Source organism: Chiroxiphia lanceolata, chromosome 5 (assembly GCF_009829145.1).
Source record: "Chiroxiphia lanceolata isolate bChiLan1 chromosome 5, bChiLan1.pri, whole genome shotgun sequence".
In the NCBI taxonomy this organism is placed as follows: Eukaryota; Metazoa; Chordata; class Aves; order Passeriformes; family Pipridae; genus Chiroxiphia; species Chiroxiphia lanceolata.
Genome location: NC_045641.1, coordinates 52,278,925 through 52,301,776, shown reverse-complemented (window position 1 = coordinate 52,301,776; position 22,852 = coordinate 52,278,925). Strand labels below are relative to the sequence as shown.

At 48.9% G+C, this 22,852-nt stretch overlaps 1 protein-coding gene across 1 annotated transcript; it reads right to left on the bottom strand.

The window, feature by feature from the left end:
* Positions 1 to 5,686: 5,686 nt before the first annotated feature.
* MFNG (MFNG O-fucosylpeptide 3-beta-N-acetylglucosaminyltransferase) lies at positions 5,687 to 20,990 on the bottom strand. The gene is made up of 9 exons (XM_032687640.1): positions 20,887 to 20,990; positions 19,768 to 20,139; positions 14,667 to 14,715; positions 14,044 to 14,146; positions 13,796 to 13,949; positions 13,232 to 13,317; positions 11,757 to 11,922; positions 11,141 to 11,226; positions 5,687 to 10,303 (listed from the first exon to the last, which is right to left on the bottom strand). Exons 2-9 carry the CDS (start codon positions 20,104 to 20,106, stop codon positions 10,237 to 10,239), a joined length of 1,050 nt encoding a protein of 349 aa, XP_032543531.1. The 5' UTR covers positions 20,107 to 20,139; positions 20,887 to 20,990; the 3' UTR covers positions 5,687 to 10,236.
* Between the last annotated feature and the right edge of the window lie 1,862 nt (positions 20,991 to 22,852).

Sequence of the window (22,852 nt, the reverse complement as noted above, 5' to 3'; positions counted from 1 at the left end):
ATTCTTCCCCTGGTCTTTGTTAAAGTAATGGAAAAAATAAGATGACAGCATCCAAAGAGTAGTAAAAATTTTCTTTTTCCTTCAGCTTTTCATTAAGCACTGCTGAAAACCACTGCCCTCTCTCCCTCTCTGACCATCATCTAAATGTCGAGCCACCAGACAATGAGAGCCAACCACTGCTCCTATTAACCCAAAGTGCTGGAAGAATTGCAGGCCAGAAAAATTTTGTCTGGCAAAAATGTAAATGTCACTTTACAGAAGACAACCACAGTTTGACAGAAAATCCATCGCCTCTTCGAAATACTTTGTGAGCTTTTCTGGATGCCATGCCATGGCTTGTTGAGCAAGCAAGGTGGAACACACCGCTATTTTTCCAGGACCCATCTACTCACTCTCCATCTGCTGCAGTCCATTTATCTGTCACCGGATGGGCCTGTCCCTGCCCAAGGGCCTCCTGTAAAAAAAGCACCAAAAGACAAGGGAAAGGCAACCAAGACCTCCTTCGCTTTCTCCTCACCAACAAATTCAGATCCCTAGATGTTGGCATCAATCCCATTCTCCATGGTCCCCTGGCTAAATCCCAACCAAAGTGGTGTCAGGCTGGGAGTTCCCTGGGCTCCTGTAATGAAATTATGTTCTGCAACTGAAATTGAGATCCCATTATCCCAAACTGATCCCTTCCAAGTAGAACAGAAGCCTCAGCACCTGTTTTTCACCCACTAGGTACCAGCTCCTACCAATAAGTCAATACACTTTATCGGTGTCCTGCAGTGGTGTTGAAGAACTGCTTCGGGACATCTCAGGGTTGCAGAGCTCCCAGGGAAAGAAGTCTGTGCTGATTCCTGTGCCATCAAATCTTCTCTCAGGAGAAGAGCTGAGAGGACAGATATCGCACTGAATTTCTGGAATAAACCCTGACTACACTCTCTGCAAGCTTCTTTCCCTCAAGGCCTCTATGGTCTTCTGCCCCATTCCCAGGCTGGTTGTTCTGTGTGGGCACGATCATGTGGAAAACAAAGGCCAGCATTCTTCTGACATATGGAAATGCTTTTTATCAGAGCCCTATCCAATCCACCCATCCATTAGCCAGTGACTTCCCACTGTCTGCCAGACTGCCTGCAGCTTTAATTCCTTCTCTGTGATTGGTTTTCTGCTTCTACCACCCTGGAAGTTCCTCCTCAGATCTGCTGGAAGGCAAGGGGCAATATGTGAAACAGTTAAGTCCCTGTAGAAAACGCCAAGCTCCAGTAGCTGTAGCGGGGTCCCAAAAAAACAAGAACACACTAGGTATTTTGCAACCTGATCTCAACATGCAGCACTTTAGGGCAGAGAGGGCTCTCTGAGAAACTCGGAGCACTGTGGAAATAACCACAGAGAAACAACCAGGAGAGGAAATGAGAAAAGAGATATAAAAAGGAAAGCAGAAAAATGCATCCATTTGAGGGCAGCAGAGACACAAAGGCAATGTGGAAATGCAGAGCAGCAGAAGTGAGCAGATGAAATGATATTCACAGAGAGCAGCTATAAAGAAAGAAAAGGAGAGAGGCACGTAGAGGGAGATCACAGATGCAAGGAAAGAGAATACAGAACAGGGAAGGAAGGGGGAAGTCAGGACAGGGAGAAACGGAGGGATCTGGAGGGATTGCCTGATGTCAAATCTGATAGAAAAGAGGATTATCTGCAAAAATAACCCAGATCTAAGCCACAGCTTCAGAGCAGCTACGTACACAGCCACAGCACTGTGTATTTGCTCTTAAGCAAGAGCAAAAATGAGCTGGTGCAGGTTGCAAGGCAAAGCGGGGTCGGGACATACCAGGAGGGCTGCCCACCAGCCTGGACCATGACGAAGGGAAGGCAAGGCAAGAGAAAAACTATACAAGGCAAGGCAGAGAAAGGCAAGACAAGGGCAGGCAGGGGCGGGGGGCTCGTCCCTGTCCAGGGTCTGACCAGAGCCCGCCGCCTCCAGCCCCGGCCCCTCTCCTCCTCTTGCTCTTTCCCGTCACAGAGGGCAGAGGCCACTCCAGGGACCCCAGGCACCTACAAAAGCAGTGTGCTTCCTGGAGTGAGCTCGAGGCAGGGGAAAGAGAAACACACAGTCAACTAGATATAATAGATATAAAAGATATTTTTTCCCATTCCTCTCTCCTGCCAGTAATTTCAGCCGTGGGGCTGCATTTTCTACGGGCAGGACAGGATGACCAGTAGTAAAATGTAAGGATTGGACATCGTCTTCACCTCTCTGTGAAGGACAGACCTCCCTCCTCCTCGGGCTAGGCTCTCAGCACTCCTAGCCTGTGTTGCCCTGGGTGTGTCTGGGTGCTCTCTGTCCTTTTTGCTGCTGGATCCCAGGCTCTCAGCATCCACACCGAAAGAGCAGAGATTGAGATGGGAGGACGGACTCACAGCTATACCACCTGCACCTCATCTGTCCAGATTACACGATCAGAAATGGCAGTCACGCAAGTGCTGCGTGTGGTTGGGCCACGTCCACCACCGAGGGAGCTTTTGGTGAGGAGGTTTCACTCCATGGTTACAAAAGGCTTAGTCTGAAAAGAGGTCTTAAAACCATGGTCCACCCACAGGGTGGACAGCTGCTCTGCCCCCACAGCAGTTCAAGCCCCTGCTGTGGACTGCCAAGTCATTTTGCAAGATGAAGGAGTGGAAGATGGAATGGAGCTGGCCTCCTCAGCTCTAGTATGTGTATCTGCCTCTTTCTAAACATGTCCTAGCCTCACTAGGCCATTTTGTTCCAGAGAATTGCAATCAGCTGCCCCACAGGGGCGAAAGCAGTGCCCAGGACCCTAACAGAGCTGCTCAATGGGCATCTACAATGGTGTTGGGACACAGTTGCAGAATAAACCTGTCCTTCCAAGATCAACCTGGTATCAGTGCTTTGCTAACAGCAAACCTGATTTTCCAATCTGACACTAATAGTCTGGACCAGAACAACATGTTTTAAGAGTCAGTTGGAAAAACATCTGAAAGAAGTGGTATAAGGAGACTGGCCCTGCTGCAGGATTAGACAACCTCCTCACAGCTCAATAACACCACTGTGTTAACTCTCTGTGATTCTAATATGTGACCAAGTCAGAGCACACACTCTCCAGTCACACAGATGCTTGTGCTACCAAATAACAACAACACAAACACTTCTTTCTAACACTGAAACTTACATGTAGCAGGAACTCATAGTGATTCTTTGCATGACCATATAACAGCAAATGCTTCATAAGCACCATTCTCCAGGTCACCATGAAAGGCAAAATGACCTTCAGGGATGCAGATGCAGGGCATCAGTTGGGTTCCAACCCTCTTATCAACAGAGCAAATCAGGGAGCTTTTAATCAACTGGGTCCACATTTATGGGGATGTGCTACCTGTCAGCAAGCCAGCCCCATCTTTGGGATGACTGAAGCAAGGAAATAACCACAAAGAGTCAGAACAGAACAGCACAGTCCCACGTCAGCCAGGATACATTACCTGCCTTGTGGTATCTCCCCCAGTTCTGTTCTCCTTGGCTGTCCTGTGCCCAGCAGTTGGCTTGCTGAGTAGCCATTCCTCTCCAGTGGGCCAGTGCCATGTGTCTAAGTTGGAACTTAATTCTCCAGTTCTAGGAAATTGGATTAAGGGTCAGACAATACTGACTGTTATTTACCTTTGATTAAAACCAGCCCTCCTCCTCGGGCCAGAGAGGCCAGTGTTGCTGTTATTTACTCTGCTGCCAAACCTGGAGTCAATCCCTGCCCTGCGGCACTCAATAAAAGCCAGCGCAGAGGTGGGGGTGTGCAGCAGGCAAGCAGGCAGGGCTGTGTGGGAGGAAGGGGAGTGATTATCCAGGCCACTAAGTCCAGTTTTTTTTCTTTTGCAGTAACACTCTGGCTCAGCAAGGACAGGGGTGCTGAAAGTGCCTGCCCCTGTGGCTCACGGTGCTGATAGAAATCCAGCCAGGGTGATCCCAAGCCAGCCGTGTTTGCCCTCATGCCTGCCTCTAGTCCTCTCCCCTTACCAAATTCTCACTTTCACACAGCTTCCCTTTTTCTTTACATCCTTCTCTATCACCCTTCTCTCAGCCTCCACCTCCACCTTCACTTTCAATCCTCCCTTCCCTGCCTGACCTCCCCTGCCTCCCCTTTCTGCCTCTTCCTTTCTTCTGCTCCCACTCCTCCCAACCCTCTCCCTCACCTCCATTTCTCATTCCCCTCATTCTCCTCCTTCCCTCTACCCACCCTCCAAGCCGCTATTCCAGGACAATAGAGCAGATGGCAGGCTGTTTGTTTTATATGTCCCTTTGGAAAATCAGCTCAGCTGTTGAATCTGCGACTTTTGCTAAAAACAGACACTGTCCAACACTAGCTGAATATGCCAGGGTAAAGGGAGGGGGGCATGGGAGGGCCCTTCTCTCTCTACCAGCTGCACAAGACCTTGTCTGTCTGCACCCCACATCACACTTTTGGGAAACAGGTTTGTCCAAGAGCCCAGAAGGAGAGATCTCCCCTGCAAAGTAGGAAAAACACCATCACAAGTGGAGAGAGCTTGGCCAGCTTCTGCAGTCAGCCTTACTCCAGCCAAAGCTGATGGTGATGTGGGAAAGCTGGGGAACTGTGGAAGGGGCAGACTCTTCTCAGCACATCCATTCTGCTCATTGCCCCATTCTGCTGCTTCTCTGGGTGTTCATGAAAGCTGACTTACATGTGATATGCTCAGGCAGAAGACATGCAGCACAGAATAGAGGCTGATGCTCTTTCCAAGCCCCGTGCCTCCTCCTATGCTACTGGGGGAGCCATGAGTGAGAAGGTACAAGCCAGCATTAAGTGTGTGGGTAGGTGAAGACAAGGTACAGTACTTGCATTTTTCTTTCCAGTTTTCCTCTATTTCTGTTGAACCCCTAAGCCCCAAGGTACTGGTCATCAGGCCAACATTCATTATTTGCCAGCATAGCCATGAAGAGGATGTAGATTTTGTTCTGGTTCTTTCTCTTATCAAACCACTTTCTTCATCTTTTCCTTCCCACGTGCTTATATCAAATATCTTTCAGATCTGTCACTTCATGGTATTTCTGGGTGAAGAGGGAACTCTGCTCCCGAATTCTGCCCCTCCCTGGCCCAAAGATCATCTTGTTCTTCCTGCTTAGACATGACAATACTGTCTCATGAATCACGTAAGCCCTCCCCTCCTTCCCCATCCTATCTCTGTTTGTAAGTAATTCAGGGTAGGCACCCTGTCCAGCACGAAGTACAAGCTGGCCTTGGCTCATAACCAGAGCTGCTGGATTCCCTGCCAGTGCAATTGCTGGGTATTTCATGGCATATCCTCCATCTGATACACCATGGCCAAAGGCACCAGCTGCAGATTCTCTCTGTGCCCCACTTCTGGGGGTGGGATAGCAAAAGCAGAGTTTCAGAATAGCAGCATCTCCCCCCATCCAATTGTCCTGTTTCTTTTTCCTACACTGCTAAAATCAACATCATCTTCTTTTCAAGCAGCATCAGAAGGGTCAGGGCCAGCAAATCCATGTACAAAGCACACAGTTTAATTTGTTCCTGAAGTTCACTATGGATCAGATGCAGCTCCCAACAAAACCAAGGGAGGCTTGATCAAGGCACAGTCAGATGTAAAATCTGAAGAGGCTCCTTAGCCTTGCAAAATGCTGGAAGGCAATTTAAACACAAGAGACAGGCAAGGAGCCCATTCTCGGGGTCTGTAATTAATCACATACAGGGAGAGAGAGGAGTTCTCAGCTTTCTTGGAGTCCAAGCTGGATCAAGCAGGAAGTGACAAAAATCTCAGGCCCATAGGGGACAGCCTTAAAGAGGCAATGCCATCTGAGCAACAACAGCTCAGCTCTGCACTCCTTTAACCTCCCAGGTATTTGTGTAGAAAGTCTACAGGAAAAATTCCTGCATGAGCTGGTGAGAACAGGCACAATTACTTGCATATTTATGATGGCGTTCTTCTTCCTGGTCTTGTTTATATCTGTGGTAACACTTGCATCCTCTTCAGTGGAGCCATATTATGAGCATGATTTGGTACAGAAGAAAGTCCCAGTTAGTATGAGATTCCATCTCTGGCACCAACTGCTAGCAGGTTCCTCCAGGAAGAACATAAGGATGGTCCATGCCTCTCTGTGACCATGCAATAACTGAATGGAGCAGTCACCTACCCTCCCTCAGCTTTGCATCCATCCCAGAAGTGTGTAGAGCCAGCTGTCAATCTCAATTTCAGAGACTGAAGACAAAAGAAATAAATTAAATTAATGAAAGGAGCTGCTGACCCCACCCTGGACTGTCTGAAAAGTCTGCATTGTAAGCAAGGATAGAAGTATCAAAATTAAGAAGCTAAATCTGCTGTAAGGAATTGAGTATAACATTGATGAAAAGACATTGACTTATCTGGAGTGATATTTAAAAAAAAAAAAAAAAGAGGTTCAGGGCCAACCAAACCACCCCTTCCAAGGTGAACTGACTCACAGGCTGGCATCTTCAGTGGCACTGGTGAGCTGCGGCTGTCCTGATCACAAAAAAGCATCCAGAGCTGGGGGGTGTGGGGTGGGGTGGGGGCAGGCAACACCCCTTTTCCTGTTCTTGCTGGGCAGCTCCCAAACACCATTTTCAATGCACAGCTGAAATTCCCATGCTCTCCTCCAAGGCCCTGCTTAGTGGTTTCTTTCCTTCCAATCTCCTTTCTTCCTGTTCCTATTTCTCATCTTTTGGCTTCTGTCTAATGAACTGCTTGTCTTTTGAAGGCTGCTTCTTTAGCAAGAAGCCTGGGGAGAGAGCTGAAGGCTGCAATCTGGGTACAAGTTGGGTAAATCCCACAGTGGCTTAAAAATCTGTTTTTCTGCGGCAGCAGAGCTGTTAAGAGGAGTTGGCACCAGAGACAGAAGCATTGTCTAGTGTTACTATTCTTCTCTCTCCCCTTCAAGTCTTTAGCAACAACTGCAGTTTCCCACCTATTTCAACTAACTTCTCTTTTCCCCCTAAAGAAAGGATAGTCATTAGCATTTTTTTTTGCACTGTCAAATAGGGGTTTTCTTATAAAAATTCTTCACGCTAAGGGGAAAGTGAAGAAAAGATATTGTTAACATGAAAGCCTCACTTAATATTTTACATTTCAAATACTGTAACTGCTTTTTTTTTCCCCTCCTTCTCCTTTTTCTGAATTTTCAGTATACAGTTTAAACATCATTAATAGTGTTGGTTGCTATGGTGCTGGGCAGGCAGAGGTCTCTGTACTTGAACCTTGAACTACACTTAATGTTGTACAACAGCAGGGTCATGCCAACACCTTTGACTTTGACCCCATTTTTTCCCAGTAAAATATAAAGACCACATCTCTATTCCTTTTCGTTCTTTGGAGAGTTTTTTTGGTTTTTTTTTTTTCCTGCAATAAGAAAAGGAAGAGTGAGCTAGAGAAAGGTAGAGATATTAAAAAAAAAAAAGAGAGAAGAAAAAAATAGAAATTTAATAGACCCAGTGGAACCTCTCCAGAATCTTTGTTACATCAGAAAATCATGAAAGAGAATAAAAAAAAGACAGTCCCCTGAAAAGTTTCACACGAGATTGTTTCTCATTTTCCCAAGCAGCTAAACATTTCAATAAACAAGGAAAATGAGACTGTAAAACCATAGCATCCGACAGCAAGCCCCAGGGGCAAGAACCATTCCTGAAACTAATTTTAAACTCATGTTTTAACATTGATCAGATTTCATGTGGTGAATGTCCCGTTAAGCTGTCTCTCTGTTCATAGAGAAAACCTGGTTTCTTTTGTCGACTCTGAGAAGCTATTTTCTTTCCAGCATATTGTCGTCACAGGCATAACAGGATTTTCTATCATTCGCTTCCCTATAGCCCAAGAGATGCCCTGCCCCAGACATCTCATCTGTTCTGTTTTCTTATAAGACAAGACATTTTCCCACAAAAGTGACACTTAACTGCTTCAGTCACGTAGCCCAGTCTTGGTCCCATGCAGCCACTCAAGGACTCAACCCATTAAACATCTGATCTTCAGACATGCAAAAGGCACCAGGTCAATTCAGACCAGCTGAGGCCAGGATCTAAAGCAAGCTTTCAGTTTCTCTGCTTTGCCTTTCCCCGGGAAGTGAAGCTGCTATACCAGTTTCCCTCACATGAATCGCATTTAGCTCTGACTGTCACCAGGACATCTACAGATAGGACTGGCTTTTTAACTCAAAGTCTCTATAACATCAGCTGAAAGTCTGAATGGGGAAAAAGGATATATCCAAGTAGTGTAGATTTCTCTTGAAGACTCATTTCTTCTCATGAAAGTGTATTTCATCTTCTTCAAACCCAACTGCTTGCCCTGTGGGGCAGGACTTCTTTATGCTGCATCTCTCTTCCGATAGCTGTGTGTCTGTGTCGCGTGGTTCCTTGGTGAGCTCAGCTGTGTGAGCCAAGTGCTTTGCACAACTCAAGGAATGGCCATTGGCATCAGCTGGCCCCTGTCCCTGCTCAGGATGAATTTCCAGTTCAAAGGTATGTTGTGCAACAGAAGAAAGCAGGGGTCTCTGCTGCTACACAAGCTGATTATATGCCAGTAAGAATGACCAGGCTGGAAAACAGCTCTACAGGCTGCTGCCCTCTGCTTCTCTTGACATTAAAGTGCTCATTCCTTTCTAGATCCCCTTTGCAGAGGTGGAACGTCTTTCTGATGCCATTCCTTTAAACCTCATGTGTGCTGTGTAGGAGATGCTGGTGCATTGGGGGGGGAAGGAGGTGACAGAGTGGCCAGTTTTCAAAACAGCAAAGCCACAGTGACAGTTGCCTTTGGCTCTTCCAGCCCACCAGCAGCAGGCTTAGTCACATCAGCAGCATCAAAGCTGAGCAGCTCTTTGGAGAAAGGGCATTTGTCCTTTCATCTCGAGATTACAGGACCTCTCACAGATCCCAGCAGTCTGTTTTGAAATGCTCTTTAAAGAGAAATACCTGTTTGTGGCACCACCTGCCATTTAAAACAGTCTGTTTGCCTTCTAGCTTACCCTGCAATGCTCTCCCCTGGCTGTTTAACCGTGTGTATAAGGACAAAATGATGCCAAAGTTCATTCTCCAGCAAGCAGCACTGCCTAGGTTTCACGCCAGGCTCTCTATTTAGTATAGGACTCTTCACAAACATGCCAGAAAGCTTGAAACCTATCTGGGGCCTCTCCTTCCCCCTGTTGCACTCGGCAGGGACAGCAGGTAGGCAGAAAGCTCCTATTAGCCTTTGGAGTAAAGAAACGCAGAGATAAAAAGCTCTTTGCCTTGCTGTTTCCATTCCTTCATGACTTAATTTTTTTAGTTGGAGACAGAAAAGATTATAAAGCTGTAACCCCTAATCCACTCCTGAGAGCTCCTTCTCCATCTCTTCCTTTCTCCTCTCTTTCAGCCAGTTCTAATCCTTTATGTCTCCTCTCACAGATAGGAGCTGGAGTCTAATCTCAGACGACAGGTTGGTAATTAGAGCAAGAGATTATCCTGACCCCACATCAAGAAGGTAAAAAGAGAGGAATAATGCAGCACCATACAAGATCAGACCCTCAGTGTTCAATCCGGGAACTGTCCTCAACTCCATCAGTCTTCTCCTGGCTCCCTTTCATTCTTCCTCTCTTGTCCCAGCAGAGCGAGGGATTCCTGATTCTTTGTACTTCCTGTCCATCTCCCCTGTGCTGAGCAAGGACCACGCTTCTCCAGGATTCATTCAAGACAGAAATGGTCACATTCCATTTCTATAGACCTTGACTAGGCAGAGACTCAGTAGGGCAGTGGCTGCAAGCAGGGAAAGCACAAGCAGATGTGGAGGAAGAGGCCCTGCTCAGAGTCCGGAGCAATGACATGCTGCCAGCCATCCTCAGCTATGCACTGGTTACACACGCCCGAGGACTTTCTAGTCAATGAGATGCAGCCACAGCACAGAGTAGCAAGTCCTCATCTTTACCAAGATGCCCAGCAGTTACTATTCGGTCCTTCATCTGCTCAGAAGGCATACTGCTCCCATCCCTTGTATGTATCCCAGCACAGATAGGAAGCTCATCCATGTGTCCAGCCCATGTTATCCATCTTTGGGACAGATCCTGTCTCTTGTCCTGTGTCACCAGTATTGAGCAAGGACCAAAAAAGCCATCACAGAGCCCCACGACCACTGTAGAAAAGGCAAAATTGAGGACACCAAGCTTCTTCACTGTCCCATCCCCTACAAGATGCATAGGCATCACCAGGACCAACTGTAGTTGAGGCTCAGGCATCACCAGCCAACAGGCTGCAGGCACCAGGAGGTGTCGGGATAGAGATGACAGTGGAGTGATCGAAACCTGCTGGGAAGAAAGCAAAATAAGGTCAGGTAACAGTTTTTACACCAGCACACAGCTGTAAAATGGAAGACCTTTTCCTCACATCCCATTCCACATCAGGTGCCCAACCTGCCCCACAGAGCTCAGGACTGGTTGTTCACTTCAAGATGTCTTTTCTCAGCAAAGCTAAGCAGACAAGCCTCCCTCTGATACCCAAATCCAGCTCTGGCCCATGGAGCCCAAGCCCACAGCTCACCCTGATCACAGGCAGGGAGATGGGTACTGCACTAGTCCCTGCTACATGATTCTGTTGATGCTCTTTTCATCAACCCAGCTGCTTCCCACCCCTGCTATCTCCAGCCAGGATCTTCCTATCCGTGCTCTGCAAATAACAACTTTAGGTTTGTTCACTCAAAGAGGAGAAGGTAAATCAAAGAACAGTTTTGTTTGCAGTCAGCCCAAAGTGAACCTTTTTCTTTTTTCCCTTCAGTTTTCTCAGCAAAGCATAAAATGAAACAGCAAGCAGAATTTCCTTTCCTGCGTTTAAAAGAACATTTGTGTTCCTGTCCCTGAGGTAAAGGTTAGCTTGTTCAGCCTCAAAATGTGAAAAACTGCAATACTTTTGGATTAGATATTGTCCAAATAAAATGTTTTGAATGCTCCTTTTCCTCCCACTCATCCAAAAAGATTTGCAAAGTTTGTAAGCGTTCACAAACAGCTTACTGCTGGTGTGCACCTCACCCCATAAGCCATGTGACTGTAAGGTTTCTGTCCCTCACTCTCTGCCTCCTGCATGCTGCTTGGCTGCCCTCCCCTTCCCAACCTGTTGTCTGAGGGCTCACACCACATGCCCCATACCTTGAGGGATCCTCTTGTGGTGAGAAGGGGCCGCTGAGCTCAATAACATTGAGTTTGTTCTCAAAGACACCGTAGCTGAGGGTGACCTACAAAGTGGTGGCGAGAAATGAGCAGGGAGTAGAGGTGAGTTGAAAAGCAAGGAACTTGCTTTGGGTGACAGAAGGTCCCATTCTGGTTCTTTCTCTGCTGGCTTGGCCTCTGCCTTGCATATCTCTCCTGTCTCCCTCCCCATGGAGGACCCTGCTAGTCCTTTGCCTCTCCAAGCCCCCTACACCCCCACACAAGGCAGACATGGTGCCATGTCAAAGTCCCTTTCCAAGTCAATCATCATTTCTGCTTGTCCTTGTGACACATTCTTCCAGGGATGCCCTCAATCCTTCCATCACTCCCCATACTTGTGCTCCCCACTCCTGATCCCAGGACACTGTGCCTGGCAATTGTGCTGCAGGCAACATCTGCTCCATTTCAAAGGAGCGTTTGTCAGGAAAGCCTCCCCAAAAGAGCAGATGATTGATGCAATGCACATCAGTGCCATCAATGGAGCAATGTGCCTGTAAGCTCCCCTCCACTTCACCTTCCTCACACATCTCCCTCTTGCTCCATTTCCTCTCCTCACCTGCTGGATGAGCTGAGAGGTGGGGATGAGCTGCAGGTTCTCCAGGTGGGAGTGGAAGAGCGCATTGGGCAGCAGCTGCCCACCAACTTTGCACTCAATGATGTAACCCACGGTGCAGTCATCCGGCAGGCGGATGAGCTCTGAAGTGCTCAGGAAGTTCCTGCCACTGGAAGAGAGTAGGATTGTGTGGGTTAGGAAAACGGTAGGGACAGATATAGGCATCCACTTGGGTGGGAGATTACTGAAAACCAGAGTAAATCCTGGAACTAGGTAAGAAATCCCTGAGTTCCACCTGCAAAGATTCAGGAATGTGTTTGCTCTTTGAGCATTCACAGCCATGCTGTCCCACGAATTGTCAGGTGCTGTCCCTGATATGTACCAGCTCCTCAGTGAGCTGATGCAGAGAACTGACAGACTTCAAAGAGTCACTTCTCCTCCTGTTTGGTGAGCGGTGCTGAGCCCCTGAGGGCTCAGAAACGGTGGGAGCACACAGCCAGGACCAGGAGAAAGAAGAAACAGTTTTGCAGCTTGCATAAGCCATCCATGGCTCCACTGTAATGTAACACCACACGCTTGGCCATCCTTTGATGATAGGCTATACCCAATTTTAAGGCCTCTGTAACTGGAATCAGTTACACAGCATGAAGCACTGTCTACTATAACAACACTCAGCTAGTTCAAATGTGTTCTAAGCATTTTAAAAAAAACAGTGGCAGACTTTTTGCCAGGTTAGGCATTATCCTCTGTGCCACTTTCATTTTACGCTAGATCACAGATCATCCTCCTCCTACCATAAAATGTGTATCACAGGCTTCATCTGAACCAGCCACCTGGTGTGGATCAGACCTGTCTTTCTGGGTATGCTCAGATCTGGTTACAGCTGGCAAAGCCAATGCCTACCAGTATATGTGCATACAGCCTGTGACATAACCTAGGGTATCATGGAATACATTATCTTCTTGTAGGCTGTGCTAACACAATACCATGGGACATACCTCTGTTCTCCATGCATCGAGCTGAGGAAATGACAATGGCTACTCTAAGAAGCTGAAGAGGGTTTGGGGTGAGGGAACAGAAAATTAGCTTAGAAGGGAGCTTAAGCAAAGAGGCAGATGAAGGGGAGAGGAGATAGGCAGACAGGGAAAGCACTTAGGAAAAGAGTCAGAGGAAGCTGAAAGGGATGGGAAAGAATGTGGGGAGTAACCAAGAGCTTAAAGGAGAGGGGGAAAGGGATGTATATCATCATATGATCATGTTTGCTGCTGTGCCTGCTCTTGCCTGTTTTCAGTCAAGGGGCAGACCTACCCACTACCTCCTTCCTCCAGTCCCACATGCTTTCAGATGTGTAGGATGTGGCACTCTGCATCTTTGCAAACACTGCACGTACAAATCCAGATCTGACACTGCTAGGAATTAATGTGCAGCCATGTTGTTCGTCCCCGATGGCTCCCATGCTCACCAGCTGCGCAGCTCACCTGGCCCACGGCACCATCTTGCTTGCCAGCTTGCGGCTGATGCAGAATCCAGCCCCTCCTGTGGCAAACCAGAAGCGCACAGATTTCTGGAGAGAAACACCAGAGAAAATCAATGGCAGAGGCTCAGATGATACCATACTCCCAGAGATGGTAATGTTGGAAACCTGGCTTTGATGCCAGGACAAACATGGCCCTATTGTCATCCCAGACCCCTGCCTGCTGACCAGAAGCAGTACAGCATTTATTTTGACCTCCTCATAATTGGAACGGCCAAGCTCCTGCTGGTATCAACACGTGGGCAGCCCAGGGCAGGCTTATCTGCTGTCAGACAGGCAGCCAAAGGCAGAGCAGCAATGTGGGACTCTTCCCCTAGGTTGATCGAATTTAGTCAACACCTACAACTGTGTTCAGACAACACTGGCGAGTTTTGCTGTTCAGCTGTTCAGCTGTTCAACTGTTGCCCATTGTTCTTGGGACCTGTCTCTCCTTGTAGTGTGTCTACAGCCCATGAGCCAGAGCACCAAAACAACCCACTGGCCCCTGCACCACCACCAAGGGCTGTACCGTCTGGTTGTTTGGCAGTGTTTCAGAGGCCCGGATGGGTCGGTTCAGGCTGGGTTTCCCCAGGTAAACATCCCACGTCTCAGAGTAGGAGGACAAGAGCTTCAGGAGGGCCTGAGGGTTCAGGTAGTTGTCATCATCCAAATGGCAAAACCAGCTGGGGAAGATAGGAAAACACAAGAGGTTTGTGGCAAGGAGGGTGCCTCTTGCTCTCAGGGAAACAAGAGCTTCCCGCAGCAGCTCTGCCTCACCTCTGGCCGCTGACCAGGAAGGCGTCGAACTCAGCTGCCATCTTGCAGGAGAGGGCCAGATGGCTGTGCTCGGCAGAGCAGTTGGTGAAGATCACATGGTCACCTGCCAGAAGAGGGAAAGCACTGTCACAAGGGAAAGCAGTCACAAGGACATCTGGGCAGGAAGGAAGGGGTTTGTTCACAGCCAGCCTCCTCATGGCCTCCCAACAGGCACCCCAGCCCATGGTGACATGGGTTCCAGCTTTCCCCCTACCAGGAGATGAAACCTGGACAAAGCCAAGTAATTTGGCCAAGACTAGGAGACCTGCCATCCGCACTTCCACCCTGCTCACTGCCAACCATGATGTAGAGGTTGAGGGGCTCTGTCACGGGCAGTTTCCACCCACAGATGCTTTAAGGCAGGCAGCACCCTGCCTCCAGTTGCCTCTCCTGGGGCAAGACAAATACACCAAATCATCACCACCATAGCTTGAGGTCCTCCCACAGGAAAGGCAAGGCACATATTTCAATGGGCAGTGATGGTGCAGGAAAGCCAGTTTTCATGCCAGACCCCTTCTCAAAGTCGTGGCCGTTCAGAGGCTGAAAGCAGGGTGGAAACATGGTATTATAGGATAGATCATTACCCATTCTCCTTTTCAAGGCATCATCTTCTTCATCAGTGAAGACGTAGGTCTGAGAAAACAAGGAAAAGAGGTTACTCTCAGGGATGGACTGATGCTGCTCCTGGCTGCCCACTCCTTTCTTCCACAGCTGGACATACACAATATGGTTACTCCAACCCCATCCTCTGCTGCTGTAGCCCGCTCTCAGGCAGCAGTTGAAACAGCAGTTGAACAGAAGGAGGGCTATGCTCCCCCTTCCTGCACAGCACAATCATCAGCGCTTTTGTGGCTTCATTTCTGCCCTCATCCCACTGCCTTGGGAACGGGGGGCCCATGACACTGAGTGAGGGGGTGAGGAGCCCTGGCTTAGGTGTCAGTGGTAGAAAAATTAAAGCATTGTGGTTAAATGATGCTTGGATTAAAAGGAGAACATCTGTCTGTGTGTTAAGTGCGCACAGCCCCCTGCCACTTTCTGCCCCTCCTCCTCTCCTCTTCCTCCACCCCCAGGCTTCTCTAACCCCCCTCACTGCCATTATGTGGCACATCTCCCCCTCTTCAGGGCCTGGCGAGGATCAGGGCCAGTGGAAAAAAGCTTTCCTCAGGCAGAAAATGAGCTTTCATGAAATCAAAAAGGAGTCGCGAGCGGTAAACAGTCTCCCCACCAGCTGCCCACAGGCTGGTTAAACACAGCACCTGCACAGGGACAAAGGGAACAAGGCAGGCAGACAACAGCCCCAGGAGCCATCATTCCTCCCAAAGGCTCTGGCAAGGAGACAAGAGTCTCTACATCTCCCCACACCCACCCAGCATTTGGGAGATACATCCCTATCAAGAGGACACAGCAAGAGAAATGTTCCGTACGTGAAAAGAAGGCAATGAAGGACGCTCAGAGATCACCTGGCTCAAGCAGAGGCAGCAGGATGGTTTCATGGTCTCAGATGTATGTGCCACAGTGGCTTGGTGAACTACTCTCCCACAGCTGAGCTGCAGCAATGGAACATGCACACATTCCTACCTCTCCCACCAGTAAAATCTCTTAGTTAAAATCACTTTCAAGATAATCATGGGACAAGAAGCAATTAGCTAAGTTTCAGGTAATAGAGTTGCTCTGGATCAGGGGACTATAGCACAACCTTCAGGCAAGGCAGGGATTGTCAGTGTCATGGGATTTCCCTTGCCAGCATGTCAGTGTCAGAAATTTCCACTATGACAAATATTTCATCTTAAGAAAAAAAAAACTGTTGAAACTTTCTGACATTTTCAAAAAACCCCAAGAAATATTGTTGCTGGAAATTACTTGTTTACAGATATAAAACCAACCAGAAAACATGTGTCTACCAAACATCACATCTGATTGACTTAAAGTAACAATCTGCATCTTTTCCCAAATTTTCTAATTCTGAAAATATTCTGAGATTCCTACTTTTCTCTTGATGCAAGATGGGAAACGTCTTTTTACAGACACCCAACATGTTTCGTGGGAACCCAATGATAAAGGTACACTGTCACCATGAGCAACACTAGACTGTCCAAAATAACTTGAAAAAGGGAGTTATGAGTGTGGGGACTTGGCATATCTGATTTTTCTGGCTCTTCCAAACTCTGACCTCCATGGCAAACCTGGCTACAGTACTCTAGAAATGCCTAAAGAAGATCACAATAGCTCAGGCAGTTGCCTGCATCCTTGTCTCTCCATCCCTCACATCCCTGAGAGTGGGCAACCTGGAACAGCAGCTGCTGCCAGCATCCAAGTGACCACCACCATGTGTCCCTCAGCAAAGCCACACACGATGGCTGGGATGGAAGAGAGAGAAAACAGCCCTGCCTGGAGACCATTTGGTCCAGTTACGCAGTTCCTTCTCAAGGAGACACGAGTCACTGTTGTCCATACTAATGGAGTTTGGAAGAGATTTAGAAGGTCTCTTGCCAGACCTACTCCACCTGCTGGGGACGTGGGAGCAGAAAATCATCTAATGTCACTTGTGCCCCTGTAGGCAAATGGGCTAGACAGGAGTAGCTTCCCCCTCATATCCACTCTCCTGTTCTTCATCAGACCATCTACAGGGCCATGCAGGATCTCCAATCGTGGTGCCTCTGCACACAGACTGGGCCAGGACAGCTGTCAGTGCTACAGCAAGACAGCCAATCTGGGCCCGAGGAGAGATGAAGTACAGAAAGTGTCCCTCCATTCTGGAGTGGACAAGATGTCTGGCTGGGAAATGATGTCTGCTCAACAGCAGTGCAAGCAGTGATATGGAGCCACTGTGTCAAACAGCTTTGCCTGGCAGCTCTTCATGAACATAAGAGCCCATTCAATGGATAAATACTATGCTCTGAGACCTCCTGACCCCAAACTGGGGAAGCAGGCTAGCAAGGAAAAAATAGGAAAATGAAAAAAAGATGTGGAACCTGACAATCCAAGGCCAGGATCATCTCCCAGGCTCACAGGGTATCCCTTGCCTGTGAAGAATCCCCCTCCAAAACGCAAATACCTCAGCAGGGTTACTGTTGTGTCCTGCCCAGAGCACAGACTCAAAATCTACAATGCATTCACAACACTGAAAATCTAAAAGCCAGTTCAGGATGGGTCATTCAAAGGTTTCATTTCATTTGGCTGGATATGTGGGCTTCTAAAAGAGGAGGAGTTGCTAGAATTAGTTTACATTACCAAACAAAATGCCATTTCAGGCCAGAAAGATAGACATACCTCCACCAAAACTATGGAGGCCAAGAACGTAAGTGACTCCAAGATTCTGTCCAGCCTAAACAGTCATCAAAAACAACACTTCTATTTAAATTAAACTTTTGCTGAGGAAAAGGCCTTTTGCTAAAATGACTTTCATGCCAATCTCCTGTGGGGACTTTGTCATGGATCAGTTCTCAAGAGGCAGAGCGTGGTCCAGCAAAGAGTGCCCATCTCACACTTCCCAATCTCTCACCAACTGCACATCTTCTCTTTGAGCAGTGAAGTTTGAGAGAAAATGTCTCTCTCTCACTGCCTACCCCAACAGAGTCCAACATAGAGGACTTTTAATTTGGCTCCCATACAGTCTGTCCTAGCGATAAAAACCACAGCTGTTCCTGCCTCCTGTTACAGTCACCTAAGCCCGACCTATGAGGTCTGGGTTGCTTCCTCCAGGAGGACACCAAGCAGGTAATGAGCTCTGAAGCCAGGACAGGCATCAGCAACACGGCCAGCTGCTAAAATTTCCCTGCTGGCCACTGATGGAGAAGGACTCACTGAATTGGTCTCCCGCCTTGAGTAAGGGCAAGTGAGACAGAAAGATGCTGGGTCAGCCTTCGGAGGAGGCAGTCTTTGTCCATTAGGACTTCTTAGACCTGGATCTCTCCAAGATTGGCTTCTAAAACCTACACCTCTCCCTAAGAACTCAATAATAGGTCTGGTGCGCTATCCCTTTCCCCACAACAGTTACATGAACTTTGCAAACTGAAAACTTTTTTTTTTGCTAAGTGAGGTTTTCTGTATTGTAAAATTTTCAAAACTAACCTTTTCCCCTAAATTTCAAAAAACCCCTCAAGCAGGAATATATTAAAAAAAAAAGGGGGGGTTGACTTTCATGTACTTCTCTTTATCTCTCTTCCTGCTCCCATTCCCCTTCCCTCAAAGCCATTTAGTAAAAAGAGCAGAATAAAAACATGGAAAATTGAGGAGGGGAAGGAAAACATTGAGCTTACAACAAAAATTGGTAACACTGAAAAAACACGGTTTAAAAATGACTGACACTCCCACTCTATCCTTCCTTCCTATTTTCCTGCTCAGTCTGTGAAGGTTTACCAGAGGCTGGCAGCAGGATGGAAAATTCAACACCTCTTCCCAGGTTTGGACATCACTTGCATGCCAAACAGAGAGGGTCAGATGAATATGGGGAGCTAGTATCTAATTCCTGTCATCAGCAGAATGGCCAGGTTTGTCAAACACATGAGGAAAGAAACTGTCCCTTAAAAACCCACTCCAAAGGCCCCAGTAACAATATCTTAATGCCAGTGCAGCCAAGTGGTTGGGTTTGGTTTCTCCGAAGAGTTGCTGGGCTGAGGTTGGATAGAGAGAAGTGCTTCTGGAGGAGGAAGCAGGGCACCTCAGATGCTGAGAGGGACATGCAGACAGGAGAGGAAGTGTGCTCAAAATAGGACACGGCTTCCTGTGACGACCGCAGCAGACCAGACAGTTGCAGCGCCATGAAGTGGAAAACCACCCTTACCCAGAAAACCCTGCATTGCTTCAAGCGCTCTCCTACCCAGTTACCTCCGCCCTCATCCCCCTTCCTCACTGAGGCCTGAAAGTGCCTTCTAGGCACCCATCACACACAGGCAGAGGCAAAAAAATCCACCCCTCAGGGCAACCACAGGATTTCTTTTTTCTTGAGGAGTAGCTCTGTGAGGGAGGGAGAAAAGCACACAGGCTCTGGGGAGTACTCCTGCCCACCAGCAAGCCAGTCTGCACAGCACCACTAATGTGGTGCCCCACATCAGCTCCTCTAACAGGAAGGAAACGCTTCAAACATGGTTTTAGCAAAGGCTGGAAACATCAGACCCCCAGTTAAAAGAAATATTTTAAAAAACAAATATACACCCTCATCACTTCAAGATCATGCACCTAAAAGCATCCATCCAAGAAAGACAGGAATGGATTACACTGATGTGCCAGGGAGCGAACAGGGCTGACTCCAGGAGGTCTTCCAGGTCCTTCTACCTTGTTCTCCTGCCCACTGCACTCCACTTTCCCAGGGCAACAAGTGCCCAGGTGCAGTGCAAGCATCCTGATGGAGGGCCAGGAGAGCAAATCAGCTCCAAACCTAGCAAACTTATGGCACTAGGAGGTAGAAAACCACCCTTTCATGCAGCCCCAGAATGGTCAGTGCACTCAGTCTGGTGCGGCCTCTGCCAGCCTTTCCCACGAAGCAGCTACTAGTGAAACATTTTGCTGGGTAGCATCCCCCTTTCAATGTGAAAAGACGTGAGAATTACAGAAAATGAGGCAAAGTACTGAGTGGGACTACAGTGCCCATCCTCCCCTTCCTTTGGCTTTTATACCCCTACCCTGACACTCCATCCCTGCCCCATTACCAAACACCTTCTCTCTAGTTCTAATCCAGACGCTCACCTGCTCACTGGCTTGGGATATCCAGGTGTCCAGAAGCAGCTCCATCCTGCTCTGGTGAAATCTCTTGGTTGTCTTCACAGCTATGAAAATGTCTCCAAGTGTTAGGCTTCTCTCAGTCCTGTATTCCTCCAGAGAATGGACTTTGAGGTCCTTCTGCCCCCTGCCACCAGCTTTCTCTGCGCTCACTTTGCTTCGTTGCTCTGGTTTCTCCAACATCCCCTCCCTGAGCCCTGGATACCGAGCTGTTTCCTGAGCCCCACGGTGCCGCATGGAAAGGAGAGCCACACTGGCAAGGAAGACTGCAGCTCCAGAGAGACCACGGATGAGCCGACGGCCCATGGCTCCCAAACTGTTCTCACTGCAGTTGGTATTCTACTGAACAAGGACAAACTCCGCCTGTATCTCCACGTGAAGCTATCCGCTCTTCTCAAAGCCTCCAACACAGCAGGATCAGCCAAGAGCAAGGTCTGAGCAGGGTGTGGTCAAGGAATAAGAGGGGTGAAGACCAGGAAGCCAAAGAGGCAGCAGACCTGGAGGATACAGGTCAAGCAGGGGTAATTTTCACAGACTACAGAGGGCTCGATGACCCAGCGAGGCAAGGAACACATGATGGGAAAATACTCCGAGGCGACTGGCACGTGGCTAGCACAGCCTGCCAGGAGGAAAGTGGGCATCCCCGCTCCCAACAGAGAGACCGAGGGTCCTAGGCTGGGTGTTGAGGAGCCGGCAAAGGAGATCAGAGCCATCGGCGGGAAGTCTGGACCGAAGGCATCAGTTCCCCAGCAGACACCAGCCCACACATCCGAGCCAGGGGCTTGGGCGGCAGGCGAGCGGCGGACGCAAGGCTGCAGGAACGGGGCCGGGGGTCCAGCGTGCGGCTGGACTGCCTCTCCACCTGCTCTCTCCAGCAGCTCTTGCTCCCTGCCAGCCCCGGTCCCGCCTCCGGGTACGGGGCGGGGCGCCAGCCCCGGGGGTGGAAGAGGATGGAGCGGGGGGAAGGATGGAGAGCGGGGAGCCCTGGGTCTGACAGTGGGTTTGTCTCACCACTCGTCTCACCTGATGTCCCCCACAGTCTGGGACACCTCCGAGGTGATAAAGAACAGATCTGGGAGGACAAACCTGTTGCTTGACTGTTTTCCCCGCTCCTCTGTTTCAGTCCAGCGCGATCTCTGCAGCCCTGCTCAGCCCATTGCTCCTGAAGGAGGAGGGGACGGTGGCATTGATGTGGGCTCTGGTGAAGGTAAGGTGCAGGGTCCTATATTGTTCTTGGGAAGAACGTTTTTTACCCCAGGAATTCCCTCAGCTCCAAACTTTTCCTCTGGACACAGGTCTGAATTGCTGTCCCTGCCCTTTAATCCCAGCCTGCCTCCCCAAAGCAGGACAGTGTGTCCCCTTCGGCCTCCCCCCAGCCCCCCATGCCCCAGAGTCTCAAGTTGGGGTGTGAACCCCACTTCTGACACCCCTCTCCCAAACCATGATCCAGATACTCTCTGATCTTGAAGGTCTTTTTTTCTTCTGCCTCCAGCCACACAACTCCTGCCCTCCACTCCATCTCACATTCCCACAGGATACCCAAGGACATTCTGCTGCCCAGGTGACTTCAGAACCAGTGATATTCACAGGAACAGGTACACCAGATAGTGTGATGGAGAGCCTGCTGCCTCCCTTTCAATCATAGAATCATAGAATGGTCTGAGTTGGAAGTGACCTTAAAGATCATTCAGCTACAAGTGCACTGCCATGGACAGGAACACTTTCCACTAGTCCAGGTTGCTCAGAGCCCTATCCAACCTGGCCTTGAACACTTCCAGGGATGGGGTTAAGCCTCACCTCTGAGTTTATATCCCACCCAAGTCCTTGCTGCTGTACCAGGGCTGAGCTCAGCAACTTGTCCTTTGTGGCTCTTGTGTTGTCCATGACAAAGCTTCCTTTTCCCCTTTCCTGGGCAAGGAAGGGGGGTATCTCCTCTCTTTGGAAAACCCCAGAGACCCATAGGCACAGCAGCAAAATGTTACCTACAGCTCCTTCCTCACTGCCCCGCTGCACCATCAGACACAGGTGTGCATCTCCCCTGGCCACCCTCGCTCCCAGCCATCTGGTTGTCAACAAGGGATAGGGATATCAGAGACCCTCAAAAGGTATGAGAGCTCCTCCTAAGATAAAGACCACCATAGAGGGGAAATTTTGGGGTCAGCACCGCAGATTACTGCATTCTGTTGCTGGTTCAGTTTGATTTGGGGTTGATGATGACCATGCAGGTCCCCTTCACACTACCTGTAGGCCACTCTACAGAGCAGCCAGAGGGGTACAGAGAGACAACCAGCCCAGGAGGGGGATGATATCCTTACCCCCACCCCAGCTTCTCTGTACAGCGAGTGGGGGATAGTAGTGCTCTACATAAGCTGCCAAAATCAGAGCACCTCCTCAGGGAGCTGCAAGCTGTGGGCATCCAATCTCAGCATACTAAAAAAATAAAAATAAAAAGTAATAAGAAGGGGACCCAGGAGAAATGGTAGGAGTGCAGAATGGCTCCATGTGGAAAAGGGCACCCCCTCCCTGTGCACATGTCAGACCATAGGACCTTAGAAAACAGGGGCAGGGCAGGGATCAGGGTCCCTCTGTTCCACGCTCCCACCATGTGTCCGGACGTAGACACTTTCCGGGCACACAGGGAAGATTGCCCCACAGGGCTAAAACCATGTGCTCAGTTTCCCCAGGTCTCAGACACACACTTTCACCCTAGCCTTGTCCCTGGGTACAACTTTTTTCTTTTGTAAGGAAGAAACCACTGAATCCACTTCCCTCCCCCACTGTATTTCTCCAAGTCTCTCTCTAGCCTTCCCCTGAAGCAAGAACATCTCCAGAGCACCTCCCATATCCCTTTGGAGGGTCCCTGCAGGTTTTATTTTTAGATTCCTTTGAATAGTGATGCTTACAGGGGGCAGGGAGGGGGAGTCATTCACCTTCAGGCCTTACATTACTGCAGGGATGTGAACCTGGTGTGACTGATCCACTGCCTCTATGCTCAATACTGGGATTGTTCCCACAGCTAGCCACTGCTCCTGAACCAGAAATTAACCTCCCT

Excerpts from the sequence above, each read along its gene's own strand:
- MFNG (XM_032687640.1), bottom strand. The coding sequence starts at position 20,106 with ATGGGCCGTCGGCTCATCCGTGGTCTCTCTGGAGCTGCAGTCTTCCTT. Across the intron at positions 14,147-14,666 it reads TGCCTTGAAAAGGAGAATGG|GTGACCATGTGATCTTCACC; the intron begins GTAATGATCTAT and ends CTCTTCTGGCAG. Across the intron at positions 13,318-13,795 it reads CACTGCCAAACAACCAGACG|AAATCTGTGCGCTTCTGGTT; the intron begins GTACAGCCCTTG and ends GTTTCTCTCCAG.